This window comes from Callospermophilus lateralis, chromosome 1, assembly GCF_048772815.1.
Source record: "Callospermophilus lateralis isolate mCalLat2 chromosome 1, mCalLat2.hap1, whole genome shotgun sequence".
In the NCBI taxonomy this organism is placed as follows: domain Eukaryota; kingdom Metazoa; phylum Chordata; class Mammalia; order Rodentia; family Sciuridae; genus Callospermophilus; species Callospermophilus lateralis.
This window is the reverse complement of record NC_135305.1, coordinates 157,520,775-157,537,992: the sequence shown is the minus strand read 5'-3', so window position 1 is coordinate 157,537,992 and position 17,218 is coordinate 157,520,775. Positions and strand designations below refer to the sequence as shown.

At 51.1% G+C, this 17,218-nt stretch overlaps 1 protein-coding gene across 4 annotated transcripts in view; it reads left to right on the top strand.

Annotated features, from left to right (window-relative positions):
- Window positions 1-17,218, top strand: part of Kdm2b (lysine demethylase 2B) — a 120,705-nt gene that overhangs the window by 26,386 nt on the left and 77,101 nt on the right. For 2 of the 4 annotated variants that reach the window (XM_076848617.2, XM_076848692.2), the window contains exons 5-8: window positions 3,524-3,702; window positions 3,990-4,096; window positions 14,735-14,828; window positions 15,823-15,976. In XM_076848617.2, the coding sequence (XP_076704732.1) occupies window positions 3,524-3,702; window positions 3,990-4,096; window positions 14,735-14,828; window positions 15,823-15,976 (534 nt within the window). Of the gene's footprint in view, window positions 1-2,977; window positions 3,059-3,523; window positions 3,703-3,989; window positions 4,097-11,238; window positions 11,415-14,734; window positions 14,829-15,822; window positions 15,977-17,218 lie in introns of those variants that run through there. The other 2 variants (XM_076848757.2, XM_076848835.2) reach the window with 2 other exon arrangements.

Here is a 17,218-nt window from a genome sequence, read left to right as displayed (position 1 = left end):
ATGACCCCGGTTTGATAGCCCAAGCTGGACAGGGGCTACAGTCATTATTCCCTAAATAGTGTTGTGTACGGACGATGTGCACAGCATTTACATTGTATTAGGTATTATAAGAATATGATTTAGGGCTGGGGCTGTAACTCGGTGGCAGAGCACTTGCCTAGCCTGTATGAGGTTCGATCCTTAGCGCCACATAAAAATAAGTAGATAAATAAATAAATAAAGGCATTCTGTCCATCTACAACTATAAAAATTTAAGTATAAAGAATATGATTTAAGGGATTCCACCTCTTGGGTCCCCTTCTTCCTCCGGGAGAAGTCTTTTCTGCTGTCCTTTAATAACTTCTAATTTCTACTCTGAAAAAAAAAAAAAGAATATGATTTAATGTATATGGGAGGATGGGCATACCTTAAATGTAAATACTGTGTCATTTTATATAGGGACTTTAGCATTCTTGGATTTTGGTGTCTTTGGGGGGGTTCCTGAAACTCTCAGATACTCTCTCAGATACTCTCTCAGATACTCTCTCAGATACTGGGGATAACTAATTATAAATGAAATTGACTGATTAGGTAATACTACCTTCCCTGCAGGCACTGCTTGTATTTAATGTGTATTAAATCATTTCATCTCAGGACAACCCCTGGGTTGGCTACTATTTTTGTACCTATATTATAGGCAGGGAAACTTACACTAAGAGATGCTAAGTGGTCCAAGGCACAGTTGGAAGTCCAGCTGGAATTTGGATTCATGCATCTTAGTGTGGTGCTGGCTGGGCAGCTGAATTCTGGCCTTCCATACTGACTCTGGGGTTATGATTTTATTTCATTTTATTTTATTTTTTGGTACTGGGATTGAACCCCAAGTTGCTTAACCACTGAGCCACATTCTTAGTACTTTTACTTTTATTGTGAGACAGGGTCTCACTAACTCGTTAAGGGCCTTACTAAGTAGCTGAGGCTGGCCTTGAACTTGTGATCCTTCAGCCTCCCCAGTTGCTGGAATTATAGGTGTGCACCACCACACCCAGTTGGGGCTGTGATTTTATTTTATTTTATTTTGAGAGAGAGAGAGAGAGAGAGAGAGAGAGAGAATTTTTCAATATTTATTTTTTAGTTCTCGGTGGACACAACATCTTTATTTTATTTTTATGTGGTGCTGAGGATCAAACCCAGCGCCCCGTGCATGCCAGGCAAGTGCGATACTGCTTGAGCCATATCCCCAGCCGCAGGGGCTGTGATTTTATCTTAATCTTATCTCTGACCTCCCCTGCAACCTTCTTGAATTTGACCTTGAGCAAGGTTAGGGCTGAGAGGTGGGCAGAAATGGTAGAATATCCAGAGAAGGGGGAGGCCTTGAGGGCTCAAGCAGCAGATTCTCTGTCAGGTGGGCCTCCCAGAAAACCTGAATGGAGCCCACCTGTTTCAGTTACTCTGGTTAAGGAAGGACCAGCACTGCCAAGATAGTAGCCAGGATTTCCAGCAAAGACCAGGGATGCCCCCTGGTGGATCCACACCCTCCAGATGCAGAGCTGTCTTTTGGATCATCTTCCCAGGATGTCTAGGCTGGGAAGCCTGACCACTGAAGTCTGGGGTTCCTTCTGTTTTGTTGTGTTTTAGCATGTAATCAGAGTGCATAGTGTTTATTCCAGGATGTAGGATAAGAGCCCGGGCTCTGGTATTTGATAGGATTGGCTTCACATGTCAGCTGTCACTCGCGAACTGGACATTCTAAATCTAGATAGTTGTCTGGGCTTCAATTTCTCATCCATCAAATGAGAGTCACTGAAGTTCCACCTCATAGAGCTGGGGCCATGAGAGCTCTGTAGAGGGCGGGATCATGCTCAGTGAGTGTGCATGGTTGTCTTCCATGGAACGGAACCAGTTACTCTGTGGGCCTTGGTTTCCCCCTTTGCAAGACAAGAACAAATTGTGAAATTTGGTTGTGAAAATTAGACCTTGAACTCAAACTTAGAACACCTATGTTCTGCTACACATGTAAGAGGTTAATTTTATGATTTAGTTCCTACTGTGTGAATGGCACTGTGTTTATTTATTCAACAAATATTGACCAAAGGCCTGTTCTAGGGCAAGTTCTGAGTCCAGAGTTGGACATGTAGCAGTGAACAGGATGAGACTGGCTTTTTTTTTTTTTTTTTGAGGAGAGATGAGACTGTTAACCCATATCAGCATCCATGTTAATTCAAAGTTTCACCTTATTTCAAGGACCGGCACACTTTTCTCTGTAAAGAGCCAAAGAGTAAACATTTCAGGCTTTGCAGGCCATGTGCTTTTTGTCTCAACTATTCAGCTCCACCCTTGGAACATGCTAGTGGCCCTAGACAATATGGAAGCCAAGGAGCATGGCTGGGTACCAAGCAAATTTTATATGTGCCCCTGAGAATTTGAATTTCATATAGTTTTCACATCAAGAAATAATACTTTTTTGATTTTCACCATTGCATTTAAAAATGTAAAAAACATTCTTAGCTTGTCAGCTGTCCTAGGCAATGGGCCGGATTGGCCCTGGGACTGTCATTTGCTGACCCCTAGTGAGGGTACCCATAAAGTTTTGCAGCAGCCGTGAATAAGGGGTCACTTGTTTCATTCCCCCTCCCCCACTCTCCGTACTGAGGATTGAACCCAGGACCACTTTTTCTATTTTTTATTTTGAGAGTCTTGCTGAGTTGCTTGGGTGACCTTGAACTTATGATTCTTCTGCCTTATCCTCCCAGGTTGCTGAGATTACAGTACAGGCATGTGCTGTTGTACCCAGCCCACTTTTATTTCTTTTAGTTGTAGATGAACACAATATCTTCATTTTTATTTATTTTCATGTGGTGCTGAGGATCGAACCCCGGGCCTCACGCATGCGAAGCAACGCTCTGCCACTGAGCCACAACTCCAGCCCTTGTTTTGTTTTGTTCAATATTTCTGAGTCTCCATGGACCATGCATTTGCCACTGAGCTGCTGGGGAGTTGGGGGTCTTTCCAGATAAGATAAGATAAGAGCCATAATGCTCCTTGTGCCTGTGACACGCAGAAGGTGCCAACCTCCTTAGTAAGTCACCTTGAACTTGGCAGTCTGTGTTGTGTGTGTTTTCTTCCCTTTCCCAGTACTTCTCTCCCCTCTCTCGTTCTTCCCTGTGTGGCTGAAGTTCTAGAGACAGTTTGTTCCCATGTCACAAAGGAACAAAATGAGTCTCAGAAAGGGTGGAGAGTGCCTCAAGAGTTCGTCAGTCAGCAGCACTGACTGGCAGCAGGTGGTGCTCAGTGGGAGGGTTGGTCTGCAGGCCCTTTAAGAAGCCATTGAGGACACCTTAGGAAGCAGTCATGGGCTGCCACTCTGGTGGAGGGAGGCAGACAGGGTGGAGAGAGGATGGGTCAGGAAAAGGGCATTAAGCAGACATGGAGCAGAGGTTAGGAGAATGGGACCCCTGGAGGAGGAGCAGGTGTTGTTTTGTGGGGGGCTTCCAAGTAGGTCCTGTGCAGACAGGAGTGACCAGCATGTGGATTGTGTCCCCAGGGAGCCGGCGGCTGGTAGATGTGATGGACGTGAACACCCAGAAAGGCACGGAGATGAGCATGTCCCAATTCGTGCGCTACTATGAGACACCTGAGGCACAGCGGGACAAACTATACAACGTCATCAGCCTGGAGTTCAGCCACACCAAGCTGGAGCACCTGGTCAAGCGCCCCACTGTAGTAAGTCTGGCTTTGGCTGTTCCGGCACATGCCATGGTCCCCTTCCTTCCTGCCCTGCTCCTGAGTTGGGAATGGCTGGCATGGGTGTGGTCAAGGCTGGTCCCCTGGGTGCCAGGGAGGAGATGTTGGGAGCAGGGTTTTGCCTTCTGTGCAGACTGAGGCAGGAGGACGGGATGGAGTGGATGGGGGCAGCAGCTCAAGGCAACCAGAGCCGTCCCTGGAGCAGAGGGGGCATTTGCTTCTGACCTGGTAGTGGGGCCAGGAACACTGAGTGGCCTGGGTTTCAGGTGGACCTGGTGGACTGGGTGGACAATATGTGGCCCCAGCACCTGAAGGAGAAGCAGACGGAAGCCACCAACGCCATCGCAGAGATGAAGTACCCGAAAGTAAAGAAGTAAGACGGCCTGGTTGGTGGGGAAAAGAAGGGGTGGCCTCCAGCTTGGGGAGGCCAGCAGGGGGATGCCTGGCTGTCCACATGAATTTGAGTGTCACTTTGCAATGACCTCTTTCAGAGCTGAAGGGCTGGGCTGGGCCACAGTTGGGACAAGAAGGGTGTGGGCCTTGGTTTGGGCAGGTTAGCATCTTGCTTCTCTGAAACGCAGGGCTCTGATTCCTGCACTGGGCAGGCTTTCCAACTAGCTGGCCCTCGGCCCTCCCCACAGCTCCCATGGGGAGGACATGATCTGAGAAGGAGGAGTCATGGACCAAGATTCCATGTACATACACCTGTGTGTGTATGTGTGTGTGTGTGTGTGTGTGTGTGTGTGTGCGCGCACGCGCATTTGTGCAAAGCTTGATCTACTCCCTCCATGTGATAGCGTGTCCTGGGATTGGGCGTTTTAAGGGGAACCTGTCCACAGTGGACACTGTTTGAGGCCAGAGCAGGGGAGGGGGGTCTAGTGTTTCTCTTTTCCTTGGCGCTGAGACCTGGGATCTCTGACCCAGAAGAACCTTTCCTGAGCAGAACTTGGAGTCATCTTATTCACCAGAAGTGTCTTACAGGGTGCCCTCCTAGCAGGGGGTTGGTGCAGGGCAGGGAAGGTGACCCTGGTCAATAGCAAAGACCTTGCTAGACACAGCATGACCAGCGGCACAGCCTGTGATTGATGTTCAACCCCAGCAGCGGCACCTCTGGGCCTTTCCATGTACAGGGATTTGATAAATGGATCTCTGGGCAGAAGAAGTCACCTTTGGGATTTCCACCAGCTCAGGCCCTCTGTTTCCATCCCTTAAAGGGGAAGGATTTGCTGGCTGTCACAGCCAGAGCTGGAGTTCTGGGCTTCCTAGAAGAGCTTCTCTCCCTGCTGCCAGCAATACCCTCAGAGCTTACAGGCTGTGAACTTTCCATCCCTCTGCCTTCCATTCAGTGCTGTGTCTTGAATGCAGAGTGCGTGCCAGGCTTCCTAGGGGAGGCCAATTGGTCCTGGGCTTCTAAAGGTTTTGCTTTCAGCAACTCCCCTCCACCCCCTTCTCTAATTGCTTCCTAGACATTTCTCCTCCCACTTCAGGCTAAAGCTCCATACATCACTTGGACAGAGTTGCATCCATGAGAGAGACCTGGCTCGAGGCGGGGAGGAAGAGTAGCAGAGTTTGTTTCCAATTCTGTTTTTTTCTGACTGCAGCCAGAGCCCCTGGGAGGGGAAATAGAGGGAAAAAAGACTAAGGGCCCCACCCTGTGGAAAAAGTGCCCTGCAGCACCAGGCTACTACCCTGCGGCTCTGATCCTGAGTCCCGGGAAGCAGATTCTTGAGAGGAGGACAGGGAAGGAGGAATCTGGGCAGAGAGGCTAACCTGGGCGTTAGGGGATGGAGGCAGTGGGAGGAGGGGGAGGGATGGAGGAAGGAAAGAGAGGAAGGGAATCAATCATTTGATTGATTCATTCAGCAATCACGTACTGAGCCTCTGACTTGTGCTGGGCACTGGGGACACTGTGTGTGGGTGGGAGACGGATGAGGCCTCTGCCCACATGAAGTGTAGTTTATGGGGAGACAGATGTTAATCCTGTAACGAGAGACAACACTTGGATGCTTGCATTTGGGATGAAGCCATCAGGCAAAGGGACACATGGTATTTTGGCACTGGCACCAGGGGACTACCTGGTCAGGGAGGTCAGGCAAGGAATTCTGCACTGGGTTCTAAAGGGTTTAGGGGGCTCCTTAGATGATGAGGACTGAGGGGTTTTCTGGGTGGGTACAGAGGACCTGGGATGGTTTGGGAGGGACAAGGGGACAGCTGTGGATATGGGAGCAGGGTTTTGGGAGTATTTGCAACCTCGGGAGACAAAGGGTTTGTAAAGAGCCAGACTGAATAGAGCCTGATGCCCCAATTTTCCCCCCAAAGACTCAGAAACCTCTGAGGTTCTAAGTGGGCAGGATGTGTTCAGGGTTTTATTCTGCAAATCTTCCTCTATGTAGATTGAAGTGGGCAGGGCCAAGCAGATGGGAGGAGGCCACTGTCTGGCCTAGATAGACAAGGATCCGGCAAGGGAGAGAAGAAAGGAGGGGGCACTTGGACATGTATTTAGGAAGTAAAATAGGTAGCACTGGGGGATGTAGATATCAGTTAAGGTCTGCCTTACCTTCCTGAGATTCCTTTAAATAGCAAGCTCTATAAGCACATTTTGAATCCTCTCTAAGGACCAAAAAACCCTTCTCTAAGGACCAAAAAAAAAAAAAAAAATCCGGGCTCACAGTTTGCTAGGACCACACGTCTTTGAGGCATGGTGCAGCAAATAGATTTCCAAACTCTGTCAGCAGCCACAGAAACTTGTTATAGGATTTGAACCTTGTTAGGAAGGAAATTGTCACCTTGGAAATAATCCATTTGTTTGGCTGAAAAGAATGCTGATTTCAGATGTTCATAAGCAAGGTAAAAATCCTACCACGATAAAGTCCTCTGGGACTGTGGAATGGTTCTGTGGAATTTAATTAAAATGACATTGTTTCTGGAAATCGCAGAGCTTCCTTGCTGGAGGCGCCCGCGGAGCAGAGACAGCTGCTGGTCCTCCTGAATCAAAGGTTTGCAGGCGCGGAGGGGGAGTGTGAGGCACTGCTGCTTGCGCCCTGGCTCCAGGATTTATGCTGTTCACTTGTGGTCTGGGGGTGCTTTAAGAATTTCAGCAGGTTTTGGGAGTACTTGCAACCTTGGGAGACAAAGGGTTTGTAAAGAGTATGCTAATGTATGATATGGTGCCAGACACTTCTCTAAGTGGTTGATAGATCACAAGGAATAGGGTCAAGTCCCCATTCTCACGGAGGGTGTTCAGGGTGTTCGGAGCTGGGGAATAATTTGTTGCTAAGTGTCTCAAAGAGACATAAAGCAGGCAGGGCAGGCAAGCGCACACCTGTACCAGCTATTTAGAAGTCTGAGGCAAGAGGATCACAAGTTCAAGTTCAGCTTGGGCAATTAGTGAGGCCCTAAGCAACTTAGTGAGACTCTGTCTCAAAATAAAAAAAAATTAAAAGGGCTAGGGATGTGGCTCAGTGGTAAAGTACCCCTGGATTCATTACACAGTGCAACAAACAAACAAACAAACAAACAAGAACAAAAATATAAAGCAGGATGAAGGGTGATCCAATTGATATGCATCTTGGCATTTCCTCTATCTCCATCTGTACCCTATAGAAATGCTTTGAATTGTGTAGGATTGTTTGTCTTGAAATTCCTTTTATGTCTAAGCAATTGATAATTATTATTTGGTACTATCCAAATAATTATTATTTGGTACTATTTTTGTTTGTTGTTTGTTTGTTTTGGTGGTATTGGGGATTGAACTCATGGACACTTAATCACTGAGCCACATCCCCAGCCCTTTTTATCTTTTATTTTGAGACAGGGTCTCATTAAGTTGCCCAGGCTGGCCTGGAGCCTGTAATCCTTCTGCCTCCTAGTGTCTGAGATTACAGGTATGAGCCATGATGCTCAGCTGCTTTAGCTCTTTATTGATACATAATCATGACCCTAAAACTTCACAGCTAAAAAAAAAATTTAGCAGCTTACAACAATTGTAGATCAGAAATCTGAAAATAACTTAGTAGGATAAATTTGGCCCAGGGTCTCTTATGATCTGTGTCAAGACTTAGGTCTGATGGGCATAGGGAGCACCCTGTGTAATCCCAGCTATTCTGGAGGCTGAGGCAGGAGGATCACAATTTTGAGGCCAGCCTTAGCAATTTAGCAAGACTCTGTCTCAAAATTCAAAGAGCTGGGCATGGCTCAGTGATAGAACTCCACTAGATTCAATTGCCCAGTACTGCAAAAACAAAAACAAAAAGTCTTACACCTGGGTTGCATTTATTTAAAGGCTTAATGGGGAGATTGAAGGATTCACTTCCAAAATGGGCATTTACATGGCTGTTGGCAGGAGACCTCAGTTTCTTGCTACATGGATCTCTGCACAGGTTCACTTGAACATCCTTGTGACTGACAGCTATTTCCCCAGAATGAGTGGTTCAAGAAAGACCAAGGAGGGGGATACAGTGCTTTTCATGACCTAATTTTGAAAGTCACATCCTGTTTGCTTGTGCTGTCATCTGTTAATTAGTCTGGCCTATACTCAAGGGGGTAGGAATTTGGTTCTACCTCTTGAAGAGAGGAGCCTCGAAGAATGTGTGGACACATTTCAAAGCCTTCACAATCCCTTATGACATAGGTGTACCTTTTTCACTAAGAAGGACTGGGCATTGTAATGCATTCCAGAAAGGTATTAAGGAGTCTCCTCCCTTCTCTGCTGCTCCCTTAACACCAGGGTTTGCAGAAATGAGGTTTGCTGGTGAAATGAAGATATGCTGTGGGCCAAGAAGCAGTGAAGGAACTCAGAAGCCCAGCCGAAAGGGGACTTCACATAAAGCATATGTTTGGCGCATATGTTTCAGAGTTAAATGCAAACCTCTCCTTTTTTCTTTATTTTATGGGGGTGGTAGGAAAAACTGGGGGGAACTATATGGGTGAGAAGCTGAAAGGATGAAAATGGGCATTGGGTTGAGCAACTTGCAGGGGCTGCTTCTGCCATTCTCTGGTCTGGGATTACAGGCATGAGCCATTCTGCTTCGACCATTCTCCGGACCCTGCAAATCTTTCATCTTTTATTCGGAGACTCAGTTTTACCTTCTGCAAAGTGGGGGTTCTGTCATCCCTATCCTGCCTCCCTGCCTTGATGTGGGAGTGGATGTGAAGTGTGGAGTGCTGTCCCCACGTGGGACAGAATATTTGCCCTTGTGGCCTGTTGGACCCTGGCATCCTCTGTTGTTAATCTGCCCTCCCTCAGGTCGGTATAGAGCTTTTCTCCAACCACATTCACTTTTTAACTCCAAGACCGCCTCTCATCATCTGCATTTGCTGGCTTCATAAATCATCACCCCTGTGTCCCATCAGGCAGGGAAACTGGCTTAAGAGGCTGCCAGTGTCAAATAGGGAGGAAGTTGTGGGCCACACCCCAGGTCTTTGGATTCCTGATTTCTTTTTTCTTTTTTTTTTTTTTTTTAAAGAGAGAGAGGCAGAGAGAGAGAGGAAGAGAGAGAGAACTTTAACATTTATTTTTCAGTTATTGGCGGACACAACATCTTTGTTTTGAACGAGGTGCTGAGAATCGAATCCAGGCCGCACGCCTGCCGGGCGAGCGCGCTACTACTTGAGCCACATCCCCAGCCCGGATTCCTGATTCTTTTTCTACCTCTCTACCATTCTCTGTCCAGATAGGTGTGCACCAACATTCTGTGACTATCTCAGCAATCCTGTTGGCAGATGTAGTATCCTTATTTTGCAGATAAAGAAACTGAAGTTCATAATGGTTCAGTGCAGATAACGTAGCAGGTGAGTGTTAAGACAATAGAGACTGGTGGGGCTTGTGGATAACTAGAGAGGCAGGCCTTCAGAAATTCTTTTTTTGCAAAAGCATTGCTCACCAAAGCTAATACATCCTGGTGTGACCCTTGAGGCCACCAGTTTAGAGGCTCTTGACTAGTTCTACAGATGGGGATGCCAAGTTTCTGAAAGGGGAAGGCTGTCTGAGGTTGCACAGCTGATTAGAATAACGATAGGGTTGTTGCTGGGTGCTGCACTTACACAGAGGAACCAGATATGGTCCCTGCCAGCAAGGAGCTGAGGCTTTTGTGACTCTAAAAGATAAATCTTTCACGTGGACAGCATGGTCCAGCTGTTAGGGTGGTCTCCTCTGTTGACTTATTTAACCCCACATCCATTTCATAAGTGTGACAAAATTCTTGCTGAAGGATACCTCCCAGTGATTGTTGCCCAAATCTAAGATGGAGACCATTTCTCAGAGTTGTTAATTTTTCTTTTAAATAGGCAAAACATATACCTGCTAAGAAAATCCAACCAGTTACAGAGATTTGATAGTCTAACCTCATGGGCAGAGCACACTGTCATGTATTAAAAGTGGAATTGGCCATTAACATCACCAGGAAGCAGCTCCCTGCCCAGGTCATTGGCCACTTTGAAATGGCTTCAGTATGTGCATCCCCAAAATGAAATGAGATCATGTGTGTTAATAGCTGCGTTATTATTACCGATTATATAATGGGAACCTATTAATATTGCTGGGGAGCCCTAGTGAATGGTGTTTGGCCAAAGAATGGAGAAGCTTGGTTCCTGCCCCTGCAGAAGACTGTCTCCTGCCTCCTTGTGGTTCAGGGGAAGGGTGTGGGGACAGGGTGGGAGGGCGGTGACCCTGGTGACCTGTAGGGTGGGACTTGTGATTTGAGTTGGATCACCTCCTTCAGCCGGAAGCCAGTGGTTGAGGTTCGACTGCATCTTCTACACTGTTAGTTAGAGTTGGGATTTGCCAGGCAGAAGGCGTGACAGACCCCAACACTGGTGACAGGTAAGCCTTACCACCTAACAGTCTGGGTGACCAAGATGAGAAACTACCTGTTATGTTCAGCTTCTGAAAGATGTGGTCCCTGGGAATGACCTCATACAGTTGTTGTGAAGTTTGGATTAAATAATCTAAGTATCACCGTTCAAGTTAATGGGTATTTGTCACAATTTGCATAATTCTGTAGAGTTACAAGCTAAGGGGTCAGGTAAGGGGAGTCTCATAGAATGCACTTCCTTCAGGTCACCTCATTCCATGTTAGAAGGATCAGGAAATGGCTCAGAGAAGGAAAGTAAGCTGCTCTAGGTCACACAGCTCTTAGCTTCCTAGGGTCTCTTCTCTTAAGGGTCAGAGCCTCATCCTTCCTTTCTTGGCTGCTGCTCTAGATCTGACACTCCTTGATCCCCTAGCACTGCTTCCTTCAGCTGTGCCTGGAGGTGTACATTTAAATAAGGTTGCTTTGCTAGTCGTCACCCCAGCAGCAGGGTGGCGTCTACACTCCGGGAAAACCCAGGCCAAGCGGCTGCCCGGAGAGCTAACCTAGTGCCGCGGCCCAGCCCGGGCCAGGGGGCGGCCGTGGGCGGCGGCGGCGTCCCCTGGCGCGGGCCGGGTGCGCTTCCCCGTCGCCGCCGCGGCCTCCCTCCGCCTCCCTGGCGGCGGCCGCGCCGCGCGGGTGTTCAGTTTCAGCGCGGGGATGAGCGCAGGCTGCGCCGGGCTCCCCGAGGAAGGAAGGCGGCGCGCGAGGGCCCCAGCGTCCTCGGCCGGGGCCTGGCAGCGCCGTGGAGGGGGCTCGGCTCCCGTCGCCGCTGGGGCCGGGCGCGCGTCGAGCCTCCGCCGCCGAAGGGGACGCCCGGGAGCCGCGCCGCCGCCTCCGAGGGTAACCGCGGGCGCGCCGTGCGGGCCGGGCGGGCGTCCCTGCGCTGCGCCCGCTCCTTTGTGGCGCTTCGGGCGGGGTGTGGGTGGCCTCCAGCCCGCGGGCTGCGCGGCCGGCGTCGCGGAGCTGCTCTTTGTGTCTCCCGGGGCGGGTGCAAGTGTGGAGTGTGTGCGTTCGCGCCCGCGCGGCGCTTCCAGACCGCCACCCGGTGACAGCTTTCCAGGGCCCTCCCCACCAGACCTTTGCCCGAGGGGACAGCGGCTGGGCCACCCAGGGGGAGTTTCTTTAAGTTGGAGGGGAAAGGACTGGGTGAGGCGGCCCGCCCGCACAGCCCCAGGCAGCGCACCCCAAAGTTGCTGCTGCAGGTGCAGCGCCCCCTCCTTCCCCGCTCCTCCCCGCCACCTCGGGCCTTGGAGGGCGGGAACCCCTCAAGGGCTCAGCTGGAAGGGGGCTCCCGATTTTCAGTCGCCAACTTGGGTGCCCTCCTGCACGGAAGCCACCTGGGCAGGGGCGTTCTGGTGGGAGGTTGTCCGGGCAGGGGGCCCCCGAGACTGTTGCGGAAGCCGGGCTGGCGGGCGGGCGGCGGGGAGAGCTCAGCGGCCGTGGCACCAAGCCGGGGTGCCCATGTGACTGCGGTGTGCTTGGGAAGAGGAAGCTGTAGAGGTCAGTGCAAAGGCGTCACGCCAGAGCGAGCAGGAGCGAGCGGGGAGCCCCAAGTCGGTGCAGGCGGGAGTCTGGGGTGGCCTGTAGGGGCCAGGGCAAAACCACCCTGTCACAGCCACTCTGGCTGTTCTAAGGCTCGCAATCACAGGGTGGGAGGGGCAGCCCAGGGCTGGCTGCCAGGAAATGAGGGACATCGGGAGGAGGGGCCACTTCAGGAGAGGCTGGTCTGGAAGTGGCCTCCCCTGGCCCCAAGGGGCCTCCGCTTATGCTGGAGGGTGACCCTGAAGGCAGATCAGTCACAGACTCAACTTGGATAACTTTCCCTGCACACAGCAGTCAGGAATCCCCATTTTCCACGTGCTGTGGAGGTTAGGGCTGGGGGCCGAGGTTGAGCTGAGTCTGGGTGAGGATTTGGGGCCAGGCAGTCATGGGGCTCGGAGCTGGGGAGCCAAGCACCCTTCCTGTCCTCTACTGTGGGCACCCCTGGTGGGTTCTAGCTGCAGTCGGAAGGCAGCTCGAAGGTTCCCGGCTCCACCCTGCACACACTTAAATTGTTTTCTCTAAACTGTGTTCAGCTGAGGCCTGGAGGGGGTGGAAACCAAGGTTAGATTAAAAAAAGAAAAGGAAAAACCAAACCTAGCTGAAGAGGTGGTTTTAGGGAAATGAGGACTAATATTTTGAAGTGGTGCTTAGAAGAGGCCGGTGGTGTCCGTGGGGGTGGGGTGAGTGAGGGCTTCAGGACCCCCCATTCCTTGGAGAGAAGAGGCTCTCAGAGGCCTTCAGTCTGGGGACGTGCCTGGCCCAGGGCGGACAGGCGGGAGGGCGTGGAACCCAGAGTGAGGACTTCAGCAGCCCTAGTGCCAGCTTCGTGACAGCCTGCGTCCTGGGCTGTCAACTACACCCCTCCGATGGGGTTGCTAGGCAGCGGGGCTCTGATGTACGGGAAGGCCTTCTGATTTGTCAGCCTCCTGCAGACACATGGTTAAGGCTCCTTCCAGCCTATCCGGAGGAGGGACGCGGGGCACGCCGCCTGCATACTGCCGAGCCCCAGGTCCACCTGAACGCAAGGTGCACAAGGCAGCCAGCAGGAGGGGCCCAGCCCTACCGCCTGCTAACCAGCCCAGCCCCATGCCCCCCATTCTCTCCACTCGGGCTTGCTGCTGGCTCCTCCCAGCCTGTCCCCGCCCCATTCCTCCCCTCGTCCCCAAACCATGAAAAGCAAAGTGCAGCAGGGAAAAGAGGTCAGTGGGGTAAGCGTGTGCGCGGGCCTCTGGAGGTGCCAAGGTGCATGGGCATGAGCGGAGGGGAGGCTGCCCCCATCTGTGCCATCCAGGGCTCTTGTGGGAAGGGGTGAGTGGTGGTGGGGGGCCCTGGCACTGTTGTCCTCCAGGCCTGGACTTGGAACCCTGTTCTGTACCCCCTCCTCAAGCTCTGTCCTCCCCTAGGAAGGCAGCATGACGGCAGAGGAGAGGGACCGGTGTGATCCTGTCAGGAAGGGTGGACTCTGGCTTTCCCTGGGGCTCGGGAGGGAGGGCAGCCTCTGGCGGTCCTTCTTCCCCCCAGCATACGCCCTCCACCCCAGCCTGGAGGTCCAGCTCCTCTCCCCCTCCCTGCCTAGCCAACACCCCCAGGAGCTTCTGTTAAATCTCTTTACTTTCTTTTTTTTTCTAAACGGCTTTATTGAGATAAAATTCCCATACCATTCACCCGTGAAAAGTGTGCTGTCCAGTGATTTCAGTGTGTTCACAGAGTTGTGCAACCACAATCAATTTTAGAACCAGTGTGAACCCCTGCACTCATTAGTGTTGTTCCCCTTCTGCCCACCCCAGCCCCTGGCCCCCACCCATCTATCTGCTGCCTCTGTGGATTTGCCTACTTAGGACATTTCATAGGTGGTATCACACTGTGTGGGCCTTCATGGCCTGTCCCTCTTGGCTTCTAGCTGCATTGCTTACTTGGAGTTGCAGATCCTCTTGCCACGTCGCTGTCCCTGTCTGTGCCTTGCTCCATCCACAGGGTCTTATGCATTCTTGTTCATTTCTCTCAGTGCCCTGTGTCACTTGGGGCTGGCCCACTGGTCAAGTGAGTGAGATGAATGGGAACTAGTAATTGGCAAGCTATGCAGGTGGTTTACAACTGAATTCCAGGGGGCCCAGCTGCTATGGAGGGGCTGGCAGATTGGGAGAACTGTGGGTATCAGAGCTGTGAAGGAGCAGAGAGAAAGCCTCGTAGTTGGTTGTGGGTGGGGCAGAGGTGGATACTGACAACGAAGGAGTCTATGGGTAGCCACCACTCTCAGAAACCTGACAACAAAAATGTCATCCTCAGACCCTGTCTCTAAGTAAAATTACAAGAAAGTGCTGGGGATGTGGCTCAGTGGTTGAGTGCCCCTGAGTTCAATCCCCAGTACCAATCCCCCTTAAAAAAAATAATGCCATTCCCAGTCTTGGGGTTTGGTGGCCTATGGTTGAGGTTTGTCACCTGATCACAGGGGCATCCCCTCTGGGGGAACTCCCATGTAGATTTGAATTTTAAAAAAAGGAAAGGAAATTTCCCAGCATCAGCATGTATAAAAGGCACCAGGTCAGACAGCTCTGAAGGGTTGCCCACCTCCTGCGACTGCATTAAACTCCTGTCCCCTCCCCTCTTCTGTGCTGCAGGTATTGTCTGATGAGCGTGAAGGGCTGTTTCACTGATTTCCACATTGACTTTGGAGGCACTTCCGTGTGGTACCATGTTTTCCGGGGTGGGAAGGTGAGTTCCAATGATTCTCCAATTGTCTGTGTGTCTCTCACTCTTTGAGCACAGAGGGCTCACTTACCTGTCCCCTTCCTTTTGCACCTTTCCTCTAGCCAACCCTGCCCCGTGAGTACTTTCAGGGCCACTCCATCTCCTAGGACCATCTGTGGACTCTCTGCCTCCTTCTGGAGGGCAAGGTCAATGCTACCAGCTGTTTGGCATAATGTCGGGTTATCCATTCCCTCCTACTTGCCCAGTTCAGTGTCCTGAGCACCTTCAGCCAGTTTGGAGCTGAGCTTGACTTCCAATAAGCTCCAGCCCAGGGATCTTTCAACTTCAGAGTCTAGTGCCAGCAGCACTTGCCTCCAAAAATGCTTTACACCACCTGAGCAGGGAGGGGGGGTGTGCGTTCAGGGTGCTCCCAATGGGTCTCTTCTGTGTGTGTGTCCAAGTGCGGATATAGGTGTCCATGTACGGATGTAGGTGGCCCTGCACGGACGTGGGTGCCTCTGGAGAATGCCCGTGTGCCTCCCTGCTCGTCTGGGTCAGCATGTGCATTTGTTTTGAGAGAACATGTTGGAAGAGAGTCTGGGAGGAAGTCAACCCACTTGATTCCAGATGTTTTTTTCTCCTCCAAAGTGAGAGCAAGCTGGGTTTATTTATTGGGCCATTTTATCATACAACTTAGGAAATTCCCTTCCTCTCCTTCCCCCACCTCCCATTCTCTGTGGCTCAAGAGGATGTGCCCCTACGCCCTCAGCACAGACAGTATTCCTCTCCTGGCATTTCACCGGGAATGGAGATGCCCTAAAGCTGATCTGAGTCCTCCCTGCTTCCTCAGAGGCCCTTTAGACCTGATCTTGGAGGGGACCCAGGGGCTTGGGGGATGTAGCCTCTCCCCTTCTTGCCCCCCCCCCCCCCCCCCCCGCCCAGGCAGGTGAGGCTGCCTGGATTGTGTCAGGGCCTGGAAGAGATCGGAGACTGGCTGATGACATCTTTTCCTCCCAAGATCTTTTGGCTGATCCCACCAACCCTGCACAACTTGGCGCTGTATGAGGAGTGGGTGCTGTCAGGCAAACAGAGCGACATCTTCCTGGGAGACCGTGTGGAACGATGCCAAAGAATTGAGCTGAAGCAGGGCTACACGTTTTTCATCCCTTCCGGTAGGTTCTGGCGTGGCTGGCCCTGGGCTCTGGTCTGCCACTGGCTCCCCCAGCTTTCAGAGCCAGGTTCTGCAGCCCAGTGGCCTCAACAGGGTTTGAGGCCGAGGGAAAGCTTGTCCGAGCCTGGCAGGTTTGATTGGCTGTGTAGCGTGTAGTTCCCGAGGGTGGTGGGCTTCAGGTGCTGGGAAAGATGTAACCTACATGTCTGTGCCTGTGGGCTAGAATGTCTGTCCTTGAGAAGGCCTCAGGCCCTGCCTTGGGGGAACTCTTCATGTTTTCCCTGGGACTTCCTCGGGAGATTTCTGTGTGAGATGATGACAGCGACCCTTTAGGTGCCGTGGTGAGTGCACCCCAGATATTTGGGATGCAAGTTCTGGGGAAGTGCAGTGAATAGTGTCAGTTGAAATTGTGGCTGTGTTGCTTATGAGCTGTGACTGCCTCTCTAGGCCTCTGCTCCCATCTGCGGAATGGGAGTAGGGCTTCAGGGTGGTTGTGAGGACTGAATAAACTGAGATCTACCTGCCTGCCGTTCTTTGGAGATGGACTGAAGGCTTTTGGCTGATTATAGGCTGAGTCACTAGTGGATGTGACTGAAGACCTAGGAGTCATGTTCTAGGTCTTGGGCTGCATTAACAGAAGCATTCTATCCAGGTTGAGATAGGTTACAGTCCAACTATGCATAGAGTGAAGGAGTCAGGCCACATGTGGGAGGTTGTGTACCTCTTGGTCATTATACTTTGGAGGGGAGGTTAATATTAAGAGAAAGGAATCCAGAAACCACATCAGGTAAAATGAGAAGGAGGGACTATTTTTTTTTAATCTGAGAAACAGATGTGTGGTAACTATAGTTAGCCAGGTGAAGGATTGTCTCCTGGAAGAAGGTGGTGCTGGGATGACTTGCTCTGTGGGTAGGTAGTGAGGTCCCCGCCATTGAAGATATACAAGTAGAAACTAGCTATTGGTGTCTTAAGAAGATTAGGGGAACTGCCACTGGGTGGAAGCGTGTACCAGAGGATAAGGGTATCCTTGAGACCATGGAGATCCATTGAATGGACAAGCTGGCTATACTTAGATTGTTGATCATTGACCTTGGGTCTGGCCGTGGAGCAGGAGGGCTGTGGTTGTGGCAGTAGTTCTCACAGTGGAGGAAGGGCCTGCACATCAGAGCTCTTTTAGCAGATTGGGCAGAAGGTAGAGACTGCCCTATTAGGAAAATGTGGGAATTGGGGGTAGCAGGGTTCA